Below are 19,841 nucleotides of genomic sequence, written 5' to 3'. Positions count from 1 at the left end.
ACAGTACCTATGTGTCTTACGATTTGGTTCAAGTCTGACACTGACTGGAGTAGGTGCAGAGGTCAAGGCTTTAGTCCCACTAAACTGGCCCCTTCAAAAGCAGTGAGCTCCCATGTTCCCCACGGCTTCCGTGTGGCGTGAGAATCTTATACCTCCTACTCAGATTTGATCATTTGCTTCAGGAATGTAGGAGGTTCTGGGAATATTCTACTTACTTACTATTTCATTATGTGTGTGCGTGCTCATGCGTGTGTGCGTATTCGCATGTGAGTGTGCACACATGCGTGTACACAGGTATTGTAGAACTCAGAGGACACCTTGAAAGAGTTTGTTCTCTTCTTCTACCATGTGGGTCCAGGGATTGAACTCAGGTCATTAGGCGTGGTAGGCAAAGTTCCTTAACTGGCTGAGCCATCTTGCCTTGGCCCTTGCTCTTTTATGTAAAGGACACAGCTTGGGAGCCGGCCAGGCAGAGGAGCTGCCTTAGAAAGGGCGCATTGCTCCCATGCTGCCTTAGCGTTTGTCCTTCTCTCAGCATCTCAGGTGTTCAGCAGCCCAGTGTCTTTGGGGGTTTCACTGAGGCATGGCTGATGAAATAGTTGGCAGTGATCAGCTCAGCCATCAGGGCATTTCCCTTCCCTGGGGATAGGAAGTAGGGCTGAAAGTGCCAACCTTCTGCCAAGCAGCTCCCATCTTGACGCTGCCCAGGATCATCGTTATGCCCCTAGTAGTCATCTCCTATGTTCATGTATTTACCTCCAAAGAATATGCTCTGAGAGTCCAACAGTTTAGGGGGCCATGTGTCAGAAATCAGCAAGGAGACCAAATAATCATACTCATTATGAGTTGCAGCATAGCAACGGTAGATAATAAATGTTTTTTAAAATCTAGTTTTACTCGAGGCCAGGACTGCCAGGGCTCTGTTATACAGAGAAACTCTGTCTTGAACACTCCTCCCCCCAAATCTTATCTTACTTTGCATTCTGGTTAAATTATTTGCAATATAAAGATAATATTTATTTAGGTTTATATATTTATGTCATATTTTTTGCATAAAACACAGATTTTTAATTAGCATCCTCAGCAGGTTTTTCTTCTTTTTGTTTGCTTGCTTGTTTGAGGTCAAGCCTTGATATGTAACCCAGATTGGAGCTGGAATTCACTATGTAGTTGAGGCTGTTCTTATATTCTCCATCCTCTTGCCTTTCTCATCTCTGGATTGTGGGGCTGTGTACCATGCCAGGCTAGCAGCATTGACCTAGGTTGCTTTACAAATAAACATTTATTTGTGATTTAGGTTGCTTTCCAAACAAACATTTATTTATAATTTATTTCATGTTACACATTGTGCTTGTGTGTATGTGTATGTGTGTGGGTGCATGTACGTGTATGAAGAAACCAGCATCCTGCTGGACCACTCTCTGTATTGGTCCCTTGAGACAGGGTATGTCACTGAACCTGGAGCTAGGCTGGCAGTCAGCAAGCTGTTGTGATTCTCCTGTCTGGTTTCCACCATTTGTCTGTGTTTTGGGGGGAGGTACACACAGGCACACACACTAGTAGCCATGCCAGGCTTCTTATGTGAGTGTTAAGGAAGGATTTGAACTCAGGTCCTCTGCTTTTGTAGGAGGTACTCTTACCTGCTCCACCATCTCTGTAGCCCTGGACATTTGTGGTAATCTATTATCCACATTTTCCTTTGTAAGCATATAATTGCCATCACTAATGAAACATAGTTGACTTACTGAAAAATTGTTGTCCATTAAGAGGTCAAGATGGTTAAGTCAGATATATAGAACTAAAGAATTATGTACAGTAGGCTATTTTAGGCCTCTGCTTATTAAAGCAAGATAGGATGAAACAAAGCATACAACAGTAACTCTGCTTTGTGTGTTCAGTTTCCCATTGTCTCATTCGCACTTAACTAAGTTTCAGAGTTTAGAATAGCACTTTAAATGAGGAGGAGAAATTCTTTGTAAGAAGTGCTTGGTCACGAGTTGTGTGGCCAGGAGTGCAGTGTGGCTGGAGCTGTGACCCCAGTGACTTAGGAGGCAGAAGTGGGTCAGTTGAACCCAACATTTTAGGAACAGCTTTTTTACACAGTAAGCCTCGCTGAACACCCTCCTCCTTTTTAAAAAAGAAAAAGTGCCCGAGAAACTAGATGTTGGAGTAATAGTTAAAGGATGGCGGGGTTGGGGGTAGGAGCAGGGTGAGTGGGTAGGAGTCTGTCCTGTGATCCCGAGGATTGTCAGTCTGGCGTGTTTTTAGAGAGGGACCATAAATATAGACAAATTATTGTAAGGGATCGTGTATAACGATCTTTACTTCTGTGAATACTAGAAAAAAGACACTGAAATGGTTATTTATATAGGTGAAGGCTTCATTTGGCAGACCTGCATACCTGATATACGCTTGTGACTGTCTATGAACACATTATCCTTACAGATTGGCCTGTACTACAAATACTTCTTCACTGCTGAATGCAACCATAAGTTATATGTCATTGATGCACACATTTATTCTGGCAAAATTGTTACTGTGTTTCCTGGATGTGTACCCTTTCCCCTTTCTGGAAATTGAGCCTACTACAAATGGCAGATGAGAACATATTCAGAGGAGCACGTAACAAGTTCAGTTCTCAGCATACGGAAGGAGACATTTTTAATTGGTACTGATCCCTTCATTCTGGGCCATTTCTATCCCATAGACGGAGTCTGAGCTTTTCATCTCAGGGGAAACTCATTCAGTGTTCTGACTCTGTGCTCCATAATGCATGTAGTTTGTCACTGTTGATCAGGGTTTTGCATTTTTCTTTTACTAAAAATTTACTGTGCCTGGGTCAATCTCAGCTTTATTTAAGTTTAGCTCTAGTCACCCAGTGATATTGCCATCTTTATTGACAAAACACATCGTATCCTCAACAGGTTGTCTCAGTGAGTGAATGAATTAGCACAAATGAAGATATGGCTGTAGGTTTACATGAACCATGTATGTAGTTAGATGTCATTAAAGTGCATGCATATATGTGTGTACATGTGTGTGCACACATGAGTGTATGTGTTTGTGCTTTGAGGCAGTGTTACTTTATAGCCCTCAGACTCACACAAATCCATCTGCCTGCCTCTCTACTGCTGGAATTAAAGGCATGTACCACCATGCTTGGTTTAAACATTTTTATATGACATATGTCATTGTGTAATTATTTGTGTACAAGGCTGTCCACCTTTCATCAGACTTAAGAAAAAACACGGACAGATTTATCTCTGTCTTCAAGTTTTCACTTCCTTTTAGTGCAGTGGTTCTCTACCTGTGGGCTGTGACCCCTTTGGGGATCGAATGACCCTTTCACAGGGGTTGCCTAAAACCATCCTGTATATCAGATATTTTTATTACAATTCATAACAGCAGCAAAATTATAGTTAGGAAGTAGCAACAAAAATAATTTTATAGTTGGGGTCAGCACAACTTGAGGGGCTATATTAAAGGCTGCAGCGTAAGGAAGGTTGAAAACCGCTGCTGTGGTGGCTCCTGTGTACATGAAAGTTATATTATGTCTCAGAATGGCTCAGTGATTAAAGCACTTGCCATACAAGCCTGCTGATCTGAGTTCTATCCTTGGAACTCGTGTAAAGGTGGAAGGAAAGAACTAGCTCCACAAACCTCTCTTCTGGCTTCCAGACATGCATACCCACATATATATTGTACTGGCTGATTTTGTGTGTCAGTTTGACTCAAGCTAGAGTCATCAGAGAGGAAGGGGCCTCAGTTGACGAAATGCCTCCATGGGATCCAGCTATAAGGCATTTTCTGTATTAATGATTGATGGAGGAAGACCCAGCCCGTTGTGGGTGGTTCCATCCCTGGGCTGGTGGTCCTGAGTTCTATAGGAAAGCAGGCTGAGCTAACCATGAGAAGCAAGCCAGTAAGCAGCACCCCTCCATGGCCTCTCCATCAGCTCCTGCCTCCAGGTTCCTGCCCAGCTTGAATTCCTGTCCTGACTTCTTCCAATGATGGACTGTGATCTGTAAGTATAGGCTAAATAAACCCTTTCCTTCCCAACTTGCTTTTTTGGTCCTGGTGTTTCCTCACAGCAATAGAAACCCTAACTAAGACACATCATACAAATAGTAATAATAATTTTCAAATTTAAATACATTTGTATACTATTTTAATAAACATGTCCTCTGTTATAGAGGTATTAATCATGAACCTAGGCTGAAAGAGAAGGTACTTTTCTTCACATACATATATACCATATAGAAATCCTTCAGCCAGATATGGTGGTTTTAGTTCAGCTACCTGGGAGGCAGAAACAGAAAGATATCTTGAATTCGGAGTAGTCTGGATAAAATTTCCTAAATGCTTTCTTTTAGAAAAAGAATCTCACTCTGTAGCTCAGCCTATCCTCAGACTCATTACTATCTTCTGCCTGAGACACACACACAGATTCTTTAAAAAATAATTGTAAATATACCTCATGTGCAACTGTCATCTAGGTTTGGGCTCAAAAACAAAATAAAACTGAACTAAACAAAAAGCCCTTGGGGGCTGGAGAGATGGTTAAGAAGAGCCCTTGCTGCTCTTCCAGAGTACCCAGCTTGGATTCTTGTGACACACATGTTGGCTTACAATGACTTAGGACTCCATTTCCAGGGATTCAGAGCTCCCTTTATCCATGGGCATCCACACACATTATGCACACATATGCATGCAGGGAAACACACATACAATAAAAATAAATAAATCTTTAAAAAATTTAAATTACTATATTCTTGACCCCAGAAGTATAATTTTCTTGTTAAGATTGCCCCTGTCTTTGTATATTTGGGATTTGACAACTGTAGTCATGTAATCAATACAGTAATAAATAATACAATAGCTTCCTTACCTTGGGAGAGTCACTTGTGTCCCTTTGAGGTCACCCTTTTCCCTCACTCTCTGACCCTTGATACCCATTGGTCTCTTTTCTGTTGCGTTTTCTAGAATGTAATATCAGTGAGCCCATACAGTATACACTGTGGCTTTTAAAAGCCTTCAGAGTTATTATACAGCAAAATGGATTTTTTTTCTCTTGTACAATTCTACATAATTTGTTACATGACTTTTAATAGTTCAGAATCATTTCATTGCCACCACAGGGTATACAAGACTTGTGTGCTCTCTATGTGTGATTAGAGCTTCTGTACCTCTGTTCCATGCCGTCACTGATATGTTCTCCAGCCCTGTAGTCCACTTTGTCTACATTTAAATATAGAGCATGAACCATTTGAGATTGGCTGCTGTCATTCAGTGTAATGCTTTTGAAATTCATCTAAATTGTTGCATGTATCACAATCTGTTCTTTTTTATTTTTACAAAATTTTTCTTTTTTATTGTTTTATGTGTATGGGTGTTTTTACCTGCATGTATGTCTGTGTACTAAATGCATGCCTGGTGCCTATGGAGGCTAGGAAAAAGCATTGGATGCCCTAGAACTGGAGGTACAGTTGGTTTTGTACTGTCATGTGGGTGCTGCAAATCAAACTCAGATTCTCTGGAAGAATAACACAAACTCTTAGCCACTGAGCCATCTCTCCAGCCCTTAGGAATTTATTCTTGATAATAGTTGTGTTCATTCTGTAGCTGTGCCACAGTTTATTCATTCAGTTGTTGAAAGACATGTGAAGTTTTAGTTTGGGCAACTTTAAAGGGAGCTTCTGCAAACATGCATGTTTTTACTGTAAACATGCTTCTTTTTACTATAAAGTCTTATTATGCCTTCAGCTGGATTGCTGAATCTTGTGGTAAGAGCATGTTTAACTGCAGAAAATATCAAATGTCTTCCAGAGTGGCTGTACATTTTACATCCCAGCAGGATGAACAAGAGCTCTATTTTGCATCCTCTCTGTACTGTTAGTTGTTTTTCTGTTAGGCATTCAGATAAGTGTACTAAGGTGTCTCATTGTGTTTTTAACATTTCACTAAAAAACCAGTGGTGCCGAATACTTTCTTATGTAGCTGTGTATGACTGGAACTGCTATCAACATTCATTTCTAGGTTTTCCTGTGGACATTTCTTTCTAGTAGAAATACCTAAAATTTAGATAAACTTTTCATTAATTGTGAAAAAGAATTAGGTAGAAATAGAGGAACCCTGAGTATAAGGAGAGTTGACGTAAGACTCTTGTCAGGGATCTCAGCCCGGGAACTCAACAGCAAGGTTTGGGGTATCACTGCAGACTGTGTAAGCATGCTGGAATATCATGTTGTACCCTGTAGAGGAAAGTGCTCAAAGAAACAGTGGGAGACCAAGAATGCTGTTCCTATTGAAAACTGAGGCTGTTCCAGGACTGCAGGAGCCCACCCACCCTCTCTCTACTAAATTAGTACACATTAAATAACAACCACACAGAGAAAAATGACTCAGTATCTATAGAAAAATGATGGGGTTCAGGACAGTGTGCCAACACATGACTAAATGTGTCAGGTCAAATGTGCCTTGGGACAGAAGGATTATTTCAAGCTGATTATTTTGAGAGACTATAGCTACAAAAGAAGGTCTGAATTTTGTAAGACATTTATATTTACAAAGGAAATCTCCATATAATGAGGTGTCTCTGGGAAGAGGGGCCTGGCTAAATTACTAGAGATTTATCAGTGGCGATAAATCTGCACTCATGATGGTACCTTTAACACTTTTTGTTTGCTTGGTAGTGGAGTTTGAACCCAAAGTATTTTAAGGTCTTGTATAAGTATATATTGCGTGTTGAACACATCCCATGCGTAATTCTGTCTTTCCTTCCTCCTCTCTACCCCTTTTCATTGTCTCCTGTATTCCTCTACCAAGAATGGCCAACCTATAGGCTTTGTACACCTCAGGATACCTATAAATCGGCCTAACGCAAAATCATTAGCTTTATACATTATGTAATTTGTTGGTGTGATTTGTTTTTGTAATTTAGTTTTTGATCAAAACTTTGTAGATGGCAGCATTTTTCCAGGTCAAAGGGGACAGTTTGGGGTCAGTTATGGTGGTGCATGCCTTTAATTTCAGCACCAGCACTCTGGAGGCAGAGGCAGGTGGATCTCTGTGAGTTGAGGAGAGCATGGTCTACAGAGTGAGTTCCAGGACAACCAGGGCTAAAGTGAAACCCTGTCTCAAAAGGTGGAGGCAAGGAGTTGCTTTTGCTTTTATATCATAGATACATATATAATTTTTGCATCTGCATAAGTCATAAAACTTGCAAATTACAGAAAGCATGTAGTACTTGTCTTTCTGAGGTTGGCTTAATTCACTTACTGTGATCATCTCCAGGTGCATTCATCTTCCTGCAAACAACAAAACTTTGTTCTTCTTTATGGCTGGGAAAATTCCATTGTATTTGTTGATCATATTTTCTTCATCCATTCTTCTGCAGTTGAACACATAGGTTATGAGCATAGGGGTTCACGATACACATGTCTTGACTGCTATGCTGTACTGCCAGCTCTGGACCTCTCCTTAAAGGGGCCACTTTGTTCCAGAGATGAAAGGGATTTTTGTCTGTCTGCAGTTTGAAACAAATATTTGAGATGTGTGATAGGAATCTTCTTGTTCTGTGTGTACATGGTATATGTGCTTTTGTGTTTTGTTTTGTCCCAGCCAAGAACTCATGAAGGGTGGAGGTGATAAGGATAAGAATTACATCAGTCTGGTCACGTTACTAGAGTTCCCAACCATAAAGCCTGGTTCTGGTCTGCTCACTCACATTAAGAGAAAACAACATAATATATACAGGCATGGAAAAGTGAATTTATTTACACTTTTGGCCTAAAAATAGAGGAAAACTCTCAATCTGTCATCTTGCCCACAGCAGAATTCTATTATAGAAAAGATAAAGCAAAGGCATGTGCAGATTTAAGTGTGTGTCCCAGTTACCAGGACTGGATAGTCCTCCTCCCGGGAGATGTGCCAGATCTCTTGGGATGGGCCAGTTTCGTTCCCAGCATGATAATTTCCTGCACTGATCACACCTGGGGCCCCTGATGCAGTCAGACATGATGAAAATCTATTTCTGTTGTTCTCTTCTTCCTGAATTTCCCTGTTTTCCACTTCTTTGGTTCTTCCATTTGAATAACGTCAATAGGTTGTGTATTGTGTTTTATTTTAAGAGCATGCCCATGGATAGATGATTCTAAATTACCATGCTTTCACATTGTAGGTATTACAACTATCATTTGAATAATAGGAAAAACGGTGAGCGTGTGTGTGTCAGTCTGTCTATCTGTGTGCACATGCTTTTAGAAAGCAGCTGACCTAGTTAGGTTCAGGCTGCAGATTTGTCTTTACCTTTTTTTTTTTTTAACATTTTTAAAATTCATTTATTTTTATTTCATGTGCATTGACGTTTAGTCTGCATGTTTGTGTGAGGGTGTTAGATCTTGGAGTTACAGACAGTTGTGAGCTGCCATGTGGGTGCTGGGAATTGAACCCTTGTGAGCTGCCACGTGGGTGCTGTGACTTGAACCCAGGTCCTCTGGAGAAGCAGTTAGTGCTCTTAACCTCTGAGCCATCTCTCCAGCCCTTTCCTTTACCTTTTAAGAGTTGTCAATCTGATATTTGGCATGGGGGTGAATTTTGTGGATTTATGTATTTTTTTAGAAAGCAGGGTTAAAGCATTTTCTGGTGGAGTCTGCCTGATAATTTAAGAAGGAAGAAACCAACAGTAGCTTTCTTTTGCTTCTGGGCTTGAATGACACAATGCTTGATTTTTAGAAATAAACAGAGTAAGGTGATGAAATTGGGATTTCTGTTTGAAACTAAACTAAGTTGGAGATGCCTGTCAAGTAGGGCCTTAAATCTGCTGTGTCGTTATGGAAAGTGTAGGCTAGAGGTGACTTTTTGAGAAGAATTTACATTTAAATGCAACTTAAAGATGGCTAGGATGAGAGGGTAGAAAAGGAAGGTTCTTCCTGGGAAAGTCTTTGACAGTTTTGATAAATACATGTGTCTTAATTAGGGTTTATATTGCTGTGATGAAACACCATGACCAAAAAGCAAGTTGGAGAGGAAAGGGTTTATTTTGCTTACATTTCCAAATCAGTTCATCATCAGAGTCAGTCAGGATAGGAACTCAAATAGGGCAGGAACCTGGAGGCAACAGCTGATGCAGAAGCCATGGAGGGGTGCTCAGCTTGCTTTTCTATAAAATTCAGGACCATCAGCTCAGGGATGGAACCACCCATGTTGGGCTGAGGCTTCCCCCATCAATCACCAGTTAAGAAAATGCCCTACAGCCTGATCTTATGGAGGCATATTCTCACTTGAGGCTTCCTCCTCTCAGATGACACTGTCTTCTGTCAAGTTGACATAAAACTAGCTAGCAGAGGAGTTATTAAGCAAAGAAAACCAGATGTAGTAAAGTGGAATACAGTAGAAAAAAGCAATTGTTAGACTTACTTAAAGCACTTATGCTTCCTATTGCCAAGCATGACTTCACTTGCTGCCTGGAGAGAATGACCTGGAGAAATAGCTAAAACAATGAGCCATAGCATTTAACAGCCTGACCACAAAAGCTTACACCTGTCAGCCATCACATAGCTTTAAAAGACTAAAGCTGACTGCCATGTATGCTTCTGTAAACTCTTGCTTGCTTGCTCACCCTACTGTGCTTTAGAGTGTAAAGATTGCAGTTGCTCCTGATCAAAGCCTTTCAGGAACTGTCATGGCTTTGGTCCACTGGTGACATCCCTTTTCCACCCTCATTGTTATCGGAGTTCTTGTTCTAGAAAGATTCCAATAATATTTTAAGTAGAATTAAGAAAATATGATATCATTCATCACATCCATGAGGATACATTCTGAAAAATGGGTCATTAGAAGACTCTGCTGATCCATGAGCACTATAGAGTTGTATTTACATAATCAAAGGCATCATTAGACCATATATATGCCTGTTTTGAGAGAGAGAGACAGGAGCAGAGAGATGGTCTCATTATGTAGCCCTGACTGGTCTGGAACTCACTCTGTAGACCAGGCTTACCTTGAACTCAGAGATCCACCTGCCTCTCCCTCCTAAGTGTTGGGATTAAACAGTCTGTGCAGCTGTTCATATATGCCATCAGACCATGCATGACTGTATTTGGAGGGTGAAGGAGTGATTATCTTTTCAAGTGCTACTTAAAATCAAGCAGGATCAGGACAGAAATTAGCAGAGTTTGGTAATATGAAAATTATTCTGCTAACAGTGTTAAAAGTGTAGTAAGAGCGTTACAATTTCTGTGGTAGCAATAAGAGTGGTCTTGGGTGGATCAGCAAGGCTGAAAACCTCATTGGAGTGTGCTAAACAGAGTATGGAATCCGGGGAGACCACTGCTACAAAACTCTTGAATGAGCTAGAGGGGTAGCAGCAGGGGAGAAGTGAGGCAGTAGCTGTAGGGGGAGATGGGGTCAGTCTTTTTAATTCTTTTTATTAAATCAGTTATGTGTGCAGACTAATGTTACATTGCACATACAGAGCTTAGATGACAACTTTTACGTGTTGGTTCTCTGTCCACCATGGGCTCTAAGGACTGGACTCAGGTTATCAGGTTTGCACAGCAGACACTTTACTTGATGTGCCATCTTGTCAGGCCAGGGAAGGATTTCTTATTTTTATGGCTGAAATATAACAGAATATTTTTAGATATCCACAAAAAAAGAAAGAAAGAAAGAAAGAAAATGTTTCTTTTCCCTTGCCTATAATTAATTCCTTTACAGTTTGCCTTTAGTAGCCATTCCGTGGAGGCATCTTCCTATTAACTAGGCTTTGCCTTCAAGCTGCTATGCTGGTCTGGTGACATAGGGACTACAGGTCCAGTTACTCAGGAAGCCTGGGCAACGAACGTAGTCAAGTCCCATCTCAGCACAGGACAGGCATTTTGTCAAACAAGGGTATTTCAACTCCTTTGGTAGACATGTGTACCTGGATTCAGATCAAGCTAAGTGGACTTGGATGCTTAATACTAAAAGTATAATGAGCTATAGATACATGCACCGTAATGTTTTCAGTTGACTACTTTTTAAGAAGTATGGGGAAGGAAAACTATTATTCCTTTACCTTCTCAGAGTTCTTAAATTGGATTCATTGGAAAATAAAATAGATTAATGGAACAATCAAATGGAAGGTTATTAACATGTATATCTCATATAAATGAGTGCATTTCAAAGAGGTAGCTTAGAATTTAAGGTTAAATGTGATCCTCTGCTGAAACCAAGGATTCTTCTGTCTGCATCTCCTGTCTTGAAGTAGTAGTGCTGGGATCACAGGAGCACGTCCCTGTATCTGACTTTCTTAATGTGGGTTCCGTCAGGCTTGCTTTGTAGGCTTCTACTTCTGAGCCATCTCACTGGCCCCCTTTTCATTCTTTATGGCTGTTTTTCTCAGGCTATGCTTTCTTATCACAAGAAGTTCTTTTGTTTGTTTGTTTTTAAAGAAAAAAGTATTTGTTTGACTGTGTGTTTGTGTGTGTCTTCAAGGTATGCTTTGGTCTTATAGCCCAGGCTAGTCTAGAACTTGCTAAGTGCCTGAGAATGACTATGAGCTCTTGATCCTGCTGCCTCTATCTCCCAAGTGCTGGAATTACAGCTGTGTTCCACACCTGGCTATATTTGTAATTTCAAATATGTGTATATTAGCACATTGCATTTCACACCTTGCTCTTTTAGATAACCTATCCTTGGAACCTTCTCTTCTATCCATACATAGGATTTTCTTCTTTTCCAGCAACAGCTACATAGTTTTGCCTATATGGATATGTCACAGTTTAACTAGTCCTCTGTAGCAATTTTTGAGGAATTCTTAGTCTTTTGTTACAAACCATGATACAGAGTTTTGTGTACACAGACTTTCACAGTGCATTATAGAGTATGTTATCAGAATTACTAGGTAGTTTGCAGTTTTTGTGGATGCTACCAAGTTGCCCTCCCTAGATTGTACCTACTTTTGGGGTGTTTTATTTTATTTTTGTTTTGTGACAGAGTTTCTCTGTGTAGCCCTGGCTGTCCTGGAATTCTCTCTGTAGACCATGCTGGCCTGAAAGTCAGAGCTCCACCTGCCTCTGCCTCAAGAGTGCTGGGATTAAAGTCATATGCCACCATCATTGGACTTGCACCTGCTTTTTATGACACAGTTTGTCTTTCTGTAGCTGGACTCTGATTTAGTTCTTTGTATGCTTATTTACTGAGGGCTGAACCTAGCACTTTATCACAGAGCTAGCAATACATCCCACTCCTCCCTCTGCTACCACAGTCGCCTCCCTGACTGACATAGCCTTGTCTCCAGCCCAGCTTGTTGGTTTGAGACATGGTGCTTCCCATGTTTTGTGATTACATTTCTAATATTTACATATATCACATCATTGTTTATCTTTCTGTAGTTGGACAATTTATTTACTTATACATGTGCATATTTACTGTGGTGCTGAGGACTGCATCTAGAACTTCTTGCATGCTAGGCAAGTACCCTGTCTCAGCTATACCTGCATGTGCTGATTCCTTTTAGAATGTGGCTCTTTAATATGCTGAGAACAGTTATCACAAAGCACATTCCTATTTAGAGTATTTTTCTGATAGTAAAAACAAACCCTGACATCTATTTAAGTAGCTCTGAGCAAGCTTGCCTCACCTTAGCTGAGGGAGGATTGCTCTAAGATTTTGTGTTTCTGTGACCTTTAGGGGTTTCTCCAAAGCAAAGCAGATTAGGCTCCACCCCAACCCCCCACTCCCTCCACCCCGTCTGAAAAGGAGCAGAGACACACCTTCGCTAGTTTCTAACAATCTTGTTGGACTCCATATTTCTTCTTGGAGAAGTGATGCTTTCTTTGGTTACAAATTTGCTTTTCTATTTCTATCCTGCACACTTTTTAGTCAGAAATGTTTTTAGTGTTTTGTTTCATTTTGTTTCAGGGGAAAGTTTGGAGGGAGAGGAACATAGGGAACTGGGTATTAAGAAAGAAAATGCTCTTGCTTTAATTTGGTTTAAACCTCATCAGTAAATCAAGTCCATCTTTTTTGCTGACTGAATGCCTCTGTTGGCCTTTTGAATTTCCCAGACTGCATGGGAAATATTTCTCCTCAAAACTAGGCACATATTCTTCCACCAGAGAGCTAAGGACTAAATTATAATGGGGCTGTTCTTTGTGGGGTTTCATTACTTGGCATCTAACCTATGTTGTCTCATGTAACCCAGCAGTAAAATGAGGCGTAGACACTAGCATTTATAATGTGTGTGTGTGGTAAAAATTCTCAGTTTGGCACTCAAAGATCTTCTCAATATTGTATGTGGCTTACTTTATTATTATCCCAATCCTATCAGATCAACTCTCCCAGCTCGTTCCAGACTGTGTTGGTTGTGTTCCTTTTTCTTCTTCTTCTTCTTCTTCTTCTTCTTCTTCTTCTTCTTCTTCTTCTTCTTCTTCTTCTTCTTCTTCTTCTTCTCCTCCTCCTCCTCCTCCTCCTCCTCCTCCTCCTCCTCCTCCTCCTCCTCCTCCCCCCCCCATTGAAAATCCCCCAGGGTCCTTTTTTCTGGTTGTTAGTGATGACCATAGTCTCTCCAGATGTATGTTATTTGTGCTCATATTTGCTGTTGCCAAAAGCAGTGCTATTTATATCTACACATGTATACATTTGGGAAATGTTAATTTAAAAATGAATCAGAAAAAAAAATGATTCAGAAGTTATCGGGTAGGAAGACAATATAAGGGGCAGCCTCTCTGTGTTGGATTTTGTTAGCACATATGCAGTGATGAGAGATACTTCTGGGGTTGGGGAGTGATGTTGGAATTGTATTGCTGACACTTAAGTCACAGAAAATAAATGTTTTCTCACTTTGTCCATAAAGATAGCAGTGTTAAAAAAAAAAAAAAAAGAAAAAAGATAGCAGTGTTGAGAGTAGACCTGGCTTGGATGAAGGCTGCTAGAGGCAAGATTTATTTCAGCCCCTGGATGTGTCAGTGATTGAACCTGATGTGAGCCCTAATAGCGAAATATGATTATTTTACTAAAATGGAGGTTGTTAATATATATAAATATTAGGAGCAAGGAATTGTATAATTCATACTGTACAGATTTTTTTCATGTGAAAATAAAATAGTTAAGTATTATTGGCCCTGTCTGTACCTCACTGTGTATTTACAAAGGGGGAAAACAAACAAACAAACAAAAACAGTTGAAGAAAATTTAGAACCAGGTACAGAAGTAGATGTATGAGTGAATATGTTGTCCTGGCTATTGCATGCCGAGTACAAGGTAATTTAAGTTATGAAGCAGTATGCTGTGCGTTGGGAAATGGGAACATGCAGGGGGGAGGGGGGAGAGACGGATGAAGTGCCTTACAAAGAGGTTAGCACTCTGTGTTCTACATCTGCATAAATGAGACACCAGCTGTGTCCTTGAGGCCATTGTTTACCAGGGACATCATTTTGCATTAATCCTCCTGATGGAAATGTCTAAAATGACCCAGGTTTGGGGGATGCCCCTGACATACCTGCTTTTTCATCAGAATTTTATAGTGATCTGGGGCTGAAAATGAAATAAAAGCAGACTTGCCTGCCTCCATCATTTATAATCTTTGTTGGTACGTTAGTGTTTATGCTTGTGGGGCCCAGAGGCCAACCTCAACCTTGGCCATGTTTTCAGGCATCATCTACCTTTTGGCTGTGGGGTGGTTGTTGTTGTTAGGGGTTTTGTTTGTTTGTTTGTTTGGTTGGTTGGTTGGTTTTTGGAGACAGGATCTCCCTGGCCTGGAGTTTGGCAAAGCTGCCCACTGATCTCCACCTGTTCTGGTCTCCTTAGGAGATTTGCTTTGGTTTTCTTAGGTTTTAGTTGTCGTTGTTTTGAGATAGGGCTTCACTGTGTATAGCCCTGAGTGGCCTGGAGCTCACTATCTAAACCAGGCTGACGTGGAACTCACAGAGTGCTAGGATTAAAAGTGTGCATCACTATGCTAGGGCTTAAAAATTATTAACATAGACTCTGGGAATGGACAAGATCCTTGTGTTTGCAAAGTACCGTGGAGGCCACCATTCCCATTTACAGTTTATTTGTACTTCTTTAGATGCCACTTTAGAACTATCATTTTTAGATGTTTCAGGGAGCCGGAGAGGAGGCTTCCCTGCTAACAGCCCCTGCCACCTAACAACTGGAGTTCAATTTCTGAGGTGGAAGAAGACTGATTGCTGCCAGTTGTCCTCTGGCCTCCACACATGCCATGGCATTTGTGCATTTATATGTACACATGCATGTATGCACATACACACACAGAAATAGACAAACACAAAACTTAAAAGAAAATTTCAAGTATGTCTTGCTTTCTTAGAATCTAAAGTAGATGGTGATCTTAGATCACAGACATGGCTGGGCATGCAGTATGAATTTAATAAGTTTGTTTGAATGTTGAGTTATTTCTTGCTGGGGCAATGAAGAACCCCAAACCTTTGTGGCTTTCACTCTCAAACATCATTTCTCAGCAGCATCTGTAGGTCTGCTGTGCTCAGCCAGTTCAGCCAGAGCTGACAGTGGTTTGCCTAAGCTGAGATCTTTTTCTTAATGAACCCAGGTAGAAGGGCAGTGTCTACTTTCAGAATGCTGTCTGGGTGAAGCAGAGGAAGACTAAAAGCAACATGTCCTAAAAGGACTTTGTAGAACTCATCCACATTCCATTGGTGGGATGAAGATCATGGTGAGATCCATACCCTAAATTAAAAAAGGAAAGTGGGATGCAGTGTGTGTGAATGGCTGTTGAGCAGAGTAATATGAGCAAATACAGATGTCTCTTATGATTAAAAAATAATCTATTTAGAATTAGTCAGTCGGACTCAGTTGGAAGCGTAGTCAGGAGCCAGTTGGACACTGGCCTCCTCTCCATCAGAACTCATCAGGGTGACATTAGCCATAGCATTGTCACAAGAGCTTCTTTACAGCTGTGTCAGGAGTTCTTGACATCTGTAGACACATGTGTGCTGTCTTTTGTGTTCCTTACTTAGGGGAAACTTGATGGTACGCCGTGCCCAGGCTTATGTCTCTTGAGGGCACCCTTCTGACAGCTGAATGGGCTGTTTTTGGTATCCTGGCTGCCTGAAAGGTGGGTGCCACTCATATCTGGTGTGCTCTGTGGCTTCCAGCACAGCTTTCTCAGACTTTAAAATCTTTGTTTTGGTGATAGATTTGGGAAGGGGAGGAACTTCACTTTTGGTACCATCTTGGTGAGGTCCCAGATGTCTCTGATGCAAAACAACACATTAAAGCAGTAGTTCTCAACCTGTGTGTAGAATCACATGTCAGATATCCTGCATATCACATATTTACATTTTGATTCATAACAGTAGCAAATTTATAGCTAAGGAGTAACAACAGAATGATTTTATGCTTGGGAGTCACCACAACACTAGGAACTGTATTAAATGTTGCAGCATTAGGAAAGTTGAGAACCACTGCATTAAAGGAATTTTTTTTTCTTTAGTGATCTTTTAAATATGACATAAAAAGAATCTGGTGGAGAAGAAAGTTTCCAAGGGCTGGGAGTGAGAAGACTTTAACATTCATGGAAGCATCTCTTAGCATTAATGCAGGAAATAGCAGCATCTTCCACCTTTAAGCTCTGGCTCTGCCTGCTTTCTAGCGTGGACTCTGCAGTGGGTCACATGTACACTTGTGAAATGAGTGCTTCAGTCGCCTGTGGCTTTTCATCACCAGCTCTGCTTTGCACCATCCTGGAACTTACTCCTTTACAGTCGCTGTTTCTGGTCAGGATAGGGGCACTGCAGGAGAAAGAATTCTTCTTCTGTGTGCGCTTTGTTTGTTGCTTCCGTGGCATCCCTTAGTAGCTTCCCCTGATCTGCAAAGGGGAAGATTCTGCCACCATGAGTTCACCATGGCTTTTCCTAGCTTCCCCTAAAATGGCTTTAGTACACTTTGCTGATATGATATGTTAGTAAAGTTCCCAAGCTTCCATAGCTTTGTTTTTTTCATAAGATCTAGGAGTCATTCCTGGTTGGGCTAGGCCTTGGTGCTCTCTGTCAGACCTGGGAGTCGTCGTGGCGGCTTCCTAGAACTACCATCTCTTTATATCTGAGTCATTACTCTTTTGTTAAAATTCATATTATTTTATATCAGGATTTCTCTGTTTAAGTTAGTGTGTGATTTCTGTCTTCTAATTTAACTTTGACTTATAAGTAGTAGTTTTGTTCTCATAAGTGGTTCTGAGGCCAATAGATACATGTAAAGTACTTAGTATGGGGTTTGATAGAGTATTTCATCATTGTTGGGTGATGTTGCTACTGTCATCATTATCAATCATTGCCACCAGCAGCATCTAAAAGTGATATTTCTATTGTTTGTCCACAGGATGTTTCGTCTTAACACCCTTTCTGCATTGGCAGAACTAGCTTTGGGCTCTCGATGGTACCATGGAGCATCACAGCCCACACAGAGCAAACGAAGACTCATGATGGTGGCTTTCCTGGGAGCATCTGCAGTGACTGCAAGTACTGGTCTCTTATGGAAAAAGTGAGTGTTGTTTCTGGCTTGATTTACGTCAGAATTTCTTTGCTGAATCATTTGTTATTGATGATGTTGATCTATGAAAGATTTTTCAAATTGTCGTGCTACCCTGTGGGTAGCTTCAAGCTCTGCCTCTCTTTCCCTGCAGCATTTTTTTCATAGTGATGGTGGGATGTCTTTAGAAAATGGATGTTTTCAGCTCGACCTGGTGGTGCATGCCTTTAATCCCAGCACTCAGGGAGGCAGAGTCAGGCAGTGAGTTTGAGGACAGCCTGGTCTAAAAGGACAGCCAAGGCTATACAGAGAAAACAAAACAATAACAACCAAAATGGAGAAAATGATACTTTGTGTCACCTGATTATTTTCTTACTAGTTATTGAACCTTCCCTAGGGAAGAAAGAAAATGTAGTGAGCCTGCAGGCTTTAGTTTTTTGACTCTGCCATCCTTTGTGTTTATCTTCCATCTCACTCACCCTGCCTTCAGGTTGCCATCATTATTCTTGTCTCTCCCAAATAGTAGATTTTAAAAATTTATTCTATTGAATAAGTATATAATAAAGTGAACCCATTTTAAACATACAGTCCCATGCTTATTAACAGTAATAATATAGTTGTGTAACCACCCCCAAATCAAGAAATAAAACATTTCTACCAACATGTAATGTCCCCCCCCATGCTTCTTCTATGTCAGCCTGACATTACCCACAATTCCAAGCAACTGCTATGCTGATTGATCTTACTATGGCTTTGTATTTTTGAAATTTGATGTAAGTGGAATCATAAAGAATTTATTTCTTAGAAGCAGGTGTGGTGGCATAGCCTCAAATCACAGCCCTGGGGACTCCAAAGACAGGAGTATTGACAGTTTGAGGGCAGCCTATCTTTAAAACAAATGTGGCAAAGTACTAACAGGATGCATATTTGGATGTGTCTTTACTTGGCCTAGAGTTTTTGAACTGTATCCATAGACATCAGAAGCTGGAGTTGTTTTGCAATCCAATTGTACTCTTTCACATGGCTGTCAACAGTTCATGCATTTAGCAATTGCTTGTATCTAGTTGTTTGTCCTCATTAATTTAAAAAATAATAACAACTTAAAATTCATATGTAAGTCTTCATTTCCTTTGGTTAAATACCTAGGAATGTGTTTGCTAGGAAAATGTAAACTTGATTCAAAACTACCAAACCAGGGCAGTGAAGTGGCTCAGAGGGTAAGGGCTTCTGCCACCAAACAAGGTGACCAAAATTGATCCCTGGGACCCACTTGGTGGGAGAAAGAAGTGGCTCTCGGGTCATCGTCTGACCTCCACACTCATGGTGTGCACCTCACCACACATAAATAAGGGTAATAAAATAAAAATTATTTGAAACAAAATAAAAGCTAAACTGTTTTCCACTGGGTCCTCGACAGTAAGCCTCTGTGGCTGAGCAGCGAAACTTTTCCTGCTCATTTTGTACTAACTGTCCTGGTCAGAGCGCACGGCATTTCACTGTTCTTTGCTTTGGTTTATGTTTCCGTAACAGCTGATGACATGAAGTTTCTTCCCCAAATCAGTAGTCATTTGGCCTTGTTTGTGAATTATCTATTCAGATTGCACAAAAATAAAATTATTTTAAAAAGATTTGTATTCATGTGTACATCTGTGTATGGGAATGTGCGCATGTGTGAGGGTGCCTGCAGAGACCAGAAGAGGGCATTGAATACCCTGGCACTGGAGTTACTTACGGATGCTTGTGAGCCCCACACATGAGTGCTGTTAACTGAATCTGGGAGCTTTACAAGGGCAGTGCATACTCTTAACCCCACCCCTCTCTCCAACTCCAAATTATATTTTGTTTTTTATTGAATCCTAAAAGCTCTTCCTGGACACAGACTTGGGCAGCCATATACTTAGTGTAAATATTGTCTCCTGGTGAGTGGTGCACATTCTACCTTTTTCATGGTGTGTCTTTTGAAGGAAAAAAACTTAATTTTGAGGAAGTCCAGTTTGTTTATGTTGTCTTATAGCTTAATGGGCTTTGATTTTGTTTTTTCCTTTGGTTTTTTGAGACAGGGTTTCTCTGTGTAGTCTTGGCTGTCCTGGACTCACTTTATATACAAGGTCAGGATCTGCCTGACTCTGCTTCCCCGAGTGCTGGACTGACAGTCATACTGCAGTTTTAGCTTTAGGGCCGCCTGTGGGTTAGTTTTTGTGATTGGGGGGACATAGATTTGGTTTGGTTTTATTGTGATGCTAGGGCTTGAACCTCGACTTTGTGCATGCTAGGCAAGCACTGGGTTGTCCTGTCAGTCCCTGTGCTTAGTTACGGCAACAGCTGTACTGTAGAAGCTCACCGCTTTCACT

At 40.8% G+C, this 19,841-nt stretch overlaps 1 protein-coding gene across 6 annotated transcripts in view; it reads left to right on the top strand.

Moving 5' to 3' along the window:
* Micu1 (mitochondrial calcium uptake 1) overlaps positions 1–19,841 on the top strand; it is a 162,605-nt gene that overhangs the window by 5,856 nt on the left and 136,908 nt on the right. For 4 of the 6 annotated variants that reach the window (XM_060369507.1, XM_060369505.1, XM_060369509.1 and 1 more), the window contains one exon: positions 17,341–17,502. In XM_060369507.1, the coding sequence (XP_060225490.1) occupies positions 17,395–17,502 (108 nt within the window). In that variant the 5' untranslated portion in view covers positions 17,341–17,394. Of the gene's footprint in view, positions 1–15,980; positions 16,079–17,340; positions 17,503–19,841 lie in introns of those variants that run through there. The other 2 variants (XM_060369508.1, XM_060369506.1) reach the window with 1 other exon arrangement.

Source organism: Meriones unguiculatus, chromosome 16 (genome assembly GCF_030254825.1).
Source record: "Meriones unguiculatus strain TT.TT164.6M chromosome 16, Bangor_MerUng_6.1, whole genome shotgun sequence".
Classification (NCBI taxonomy): domain Eukaryota; kingdom Metazoa; phylum Chordata; class Mammalia; order Rodentia; family Muridae; genus Meriones; species Meriones unguiculatus.
Note: the sequence above shows the minus strand (reverse complement) of the source record. Positions and strands in the feature narration are given on the sequence as shown.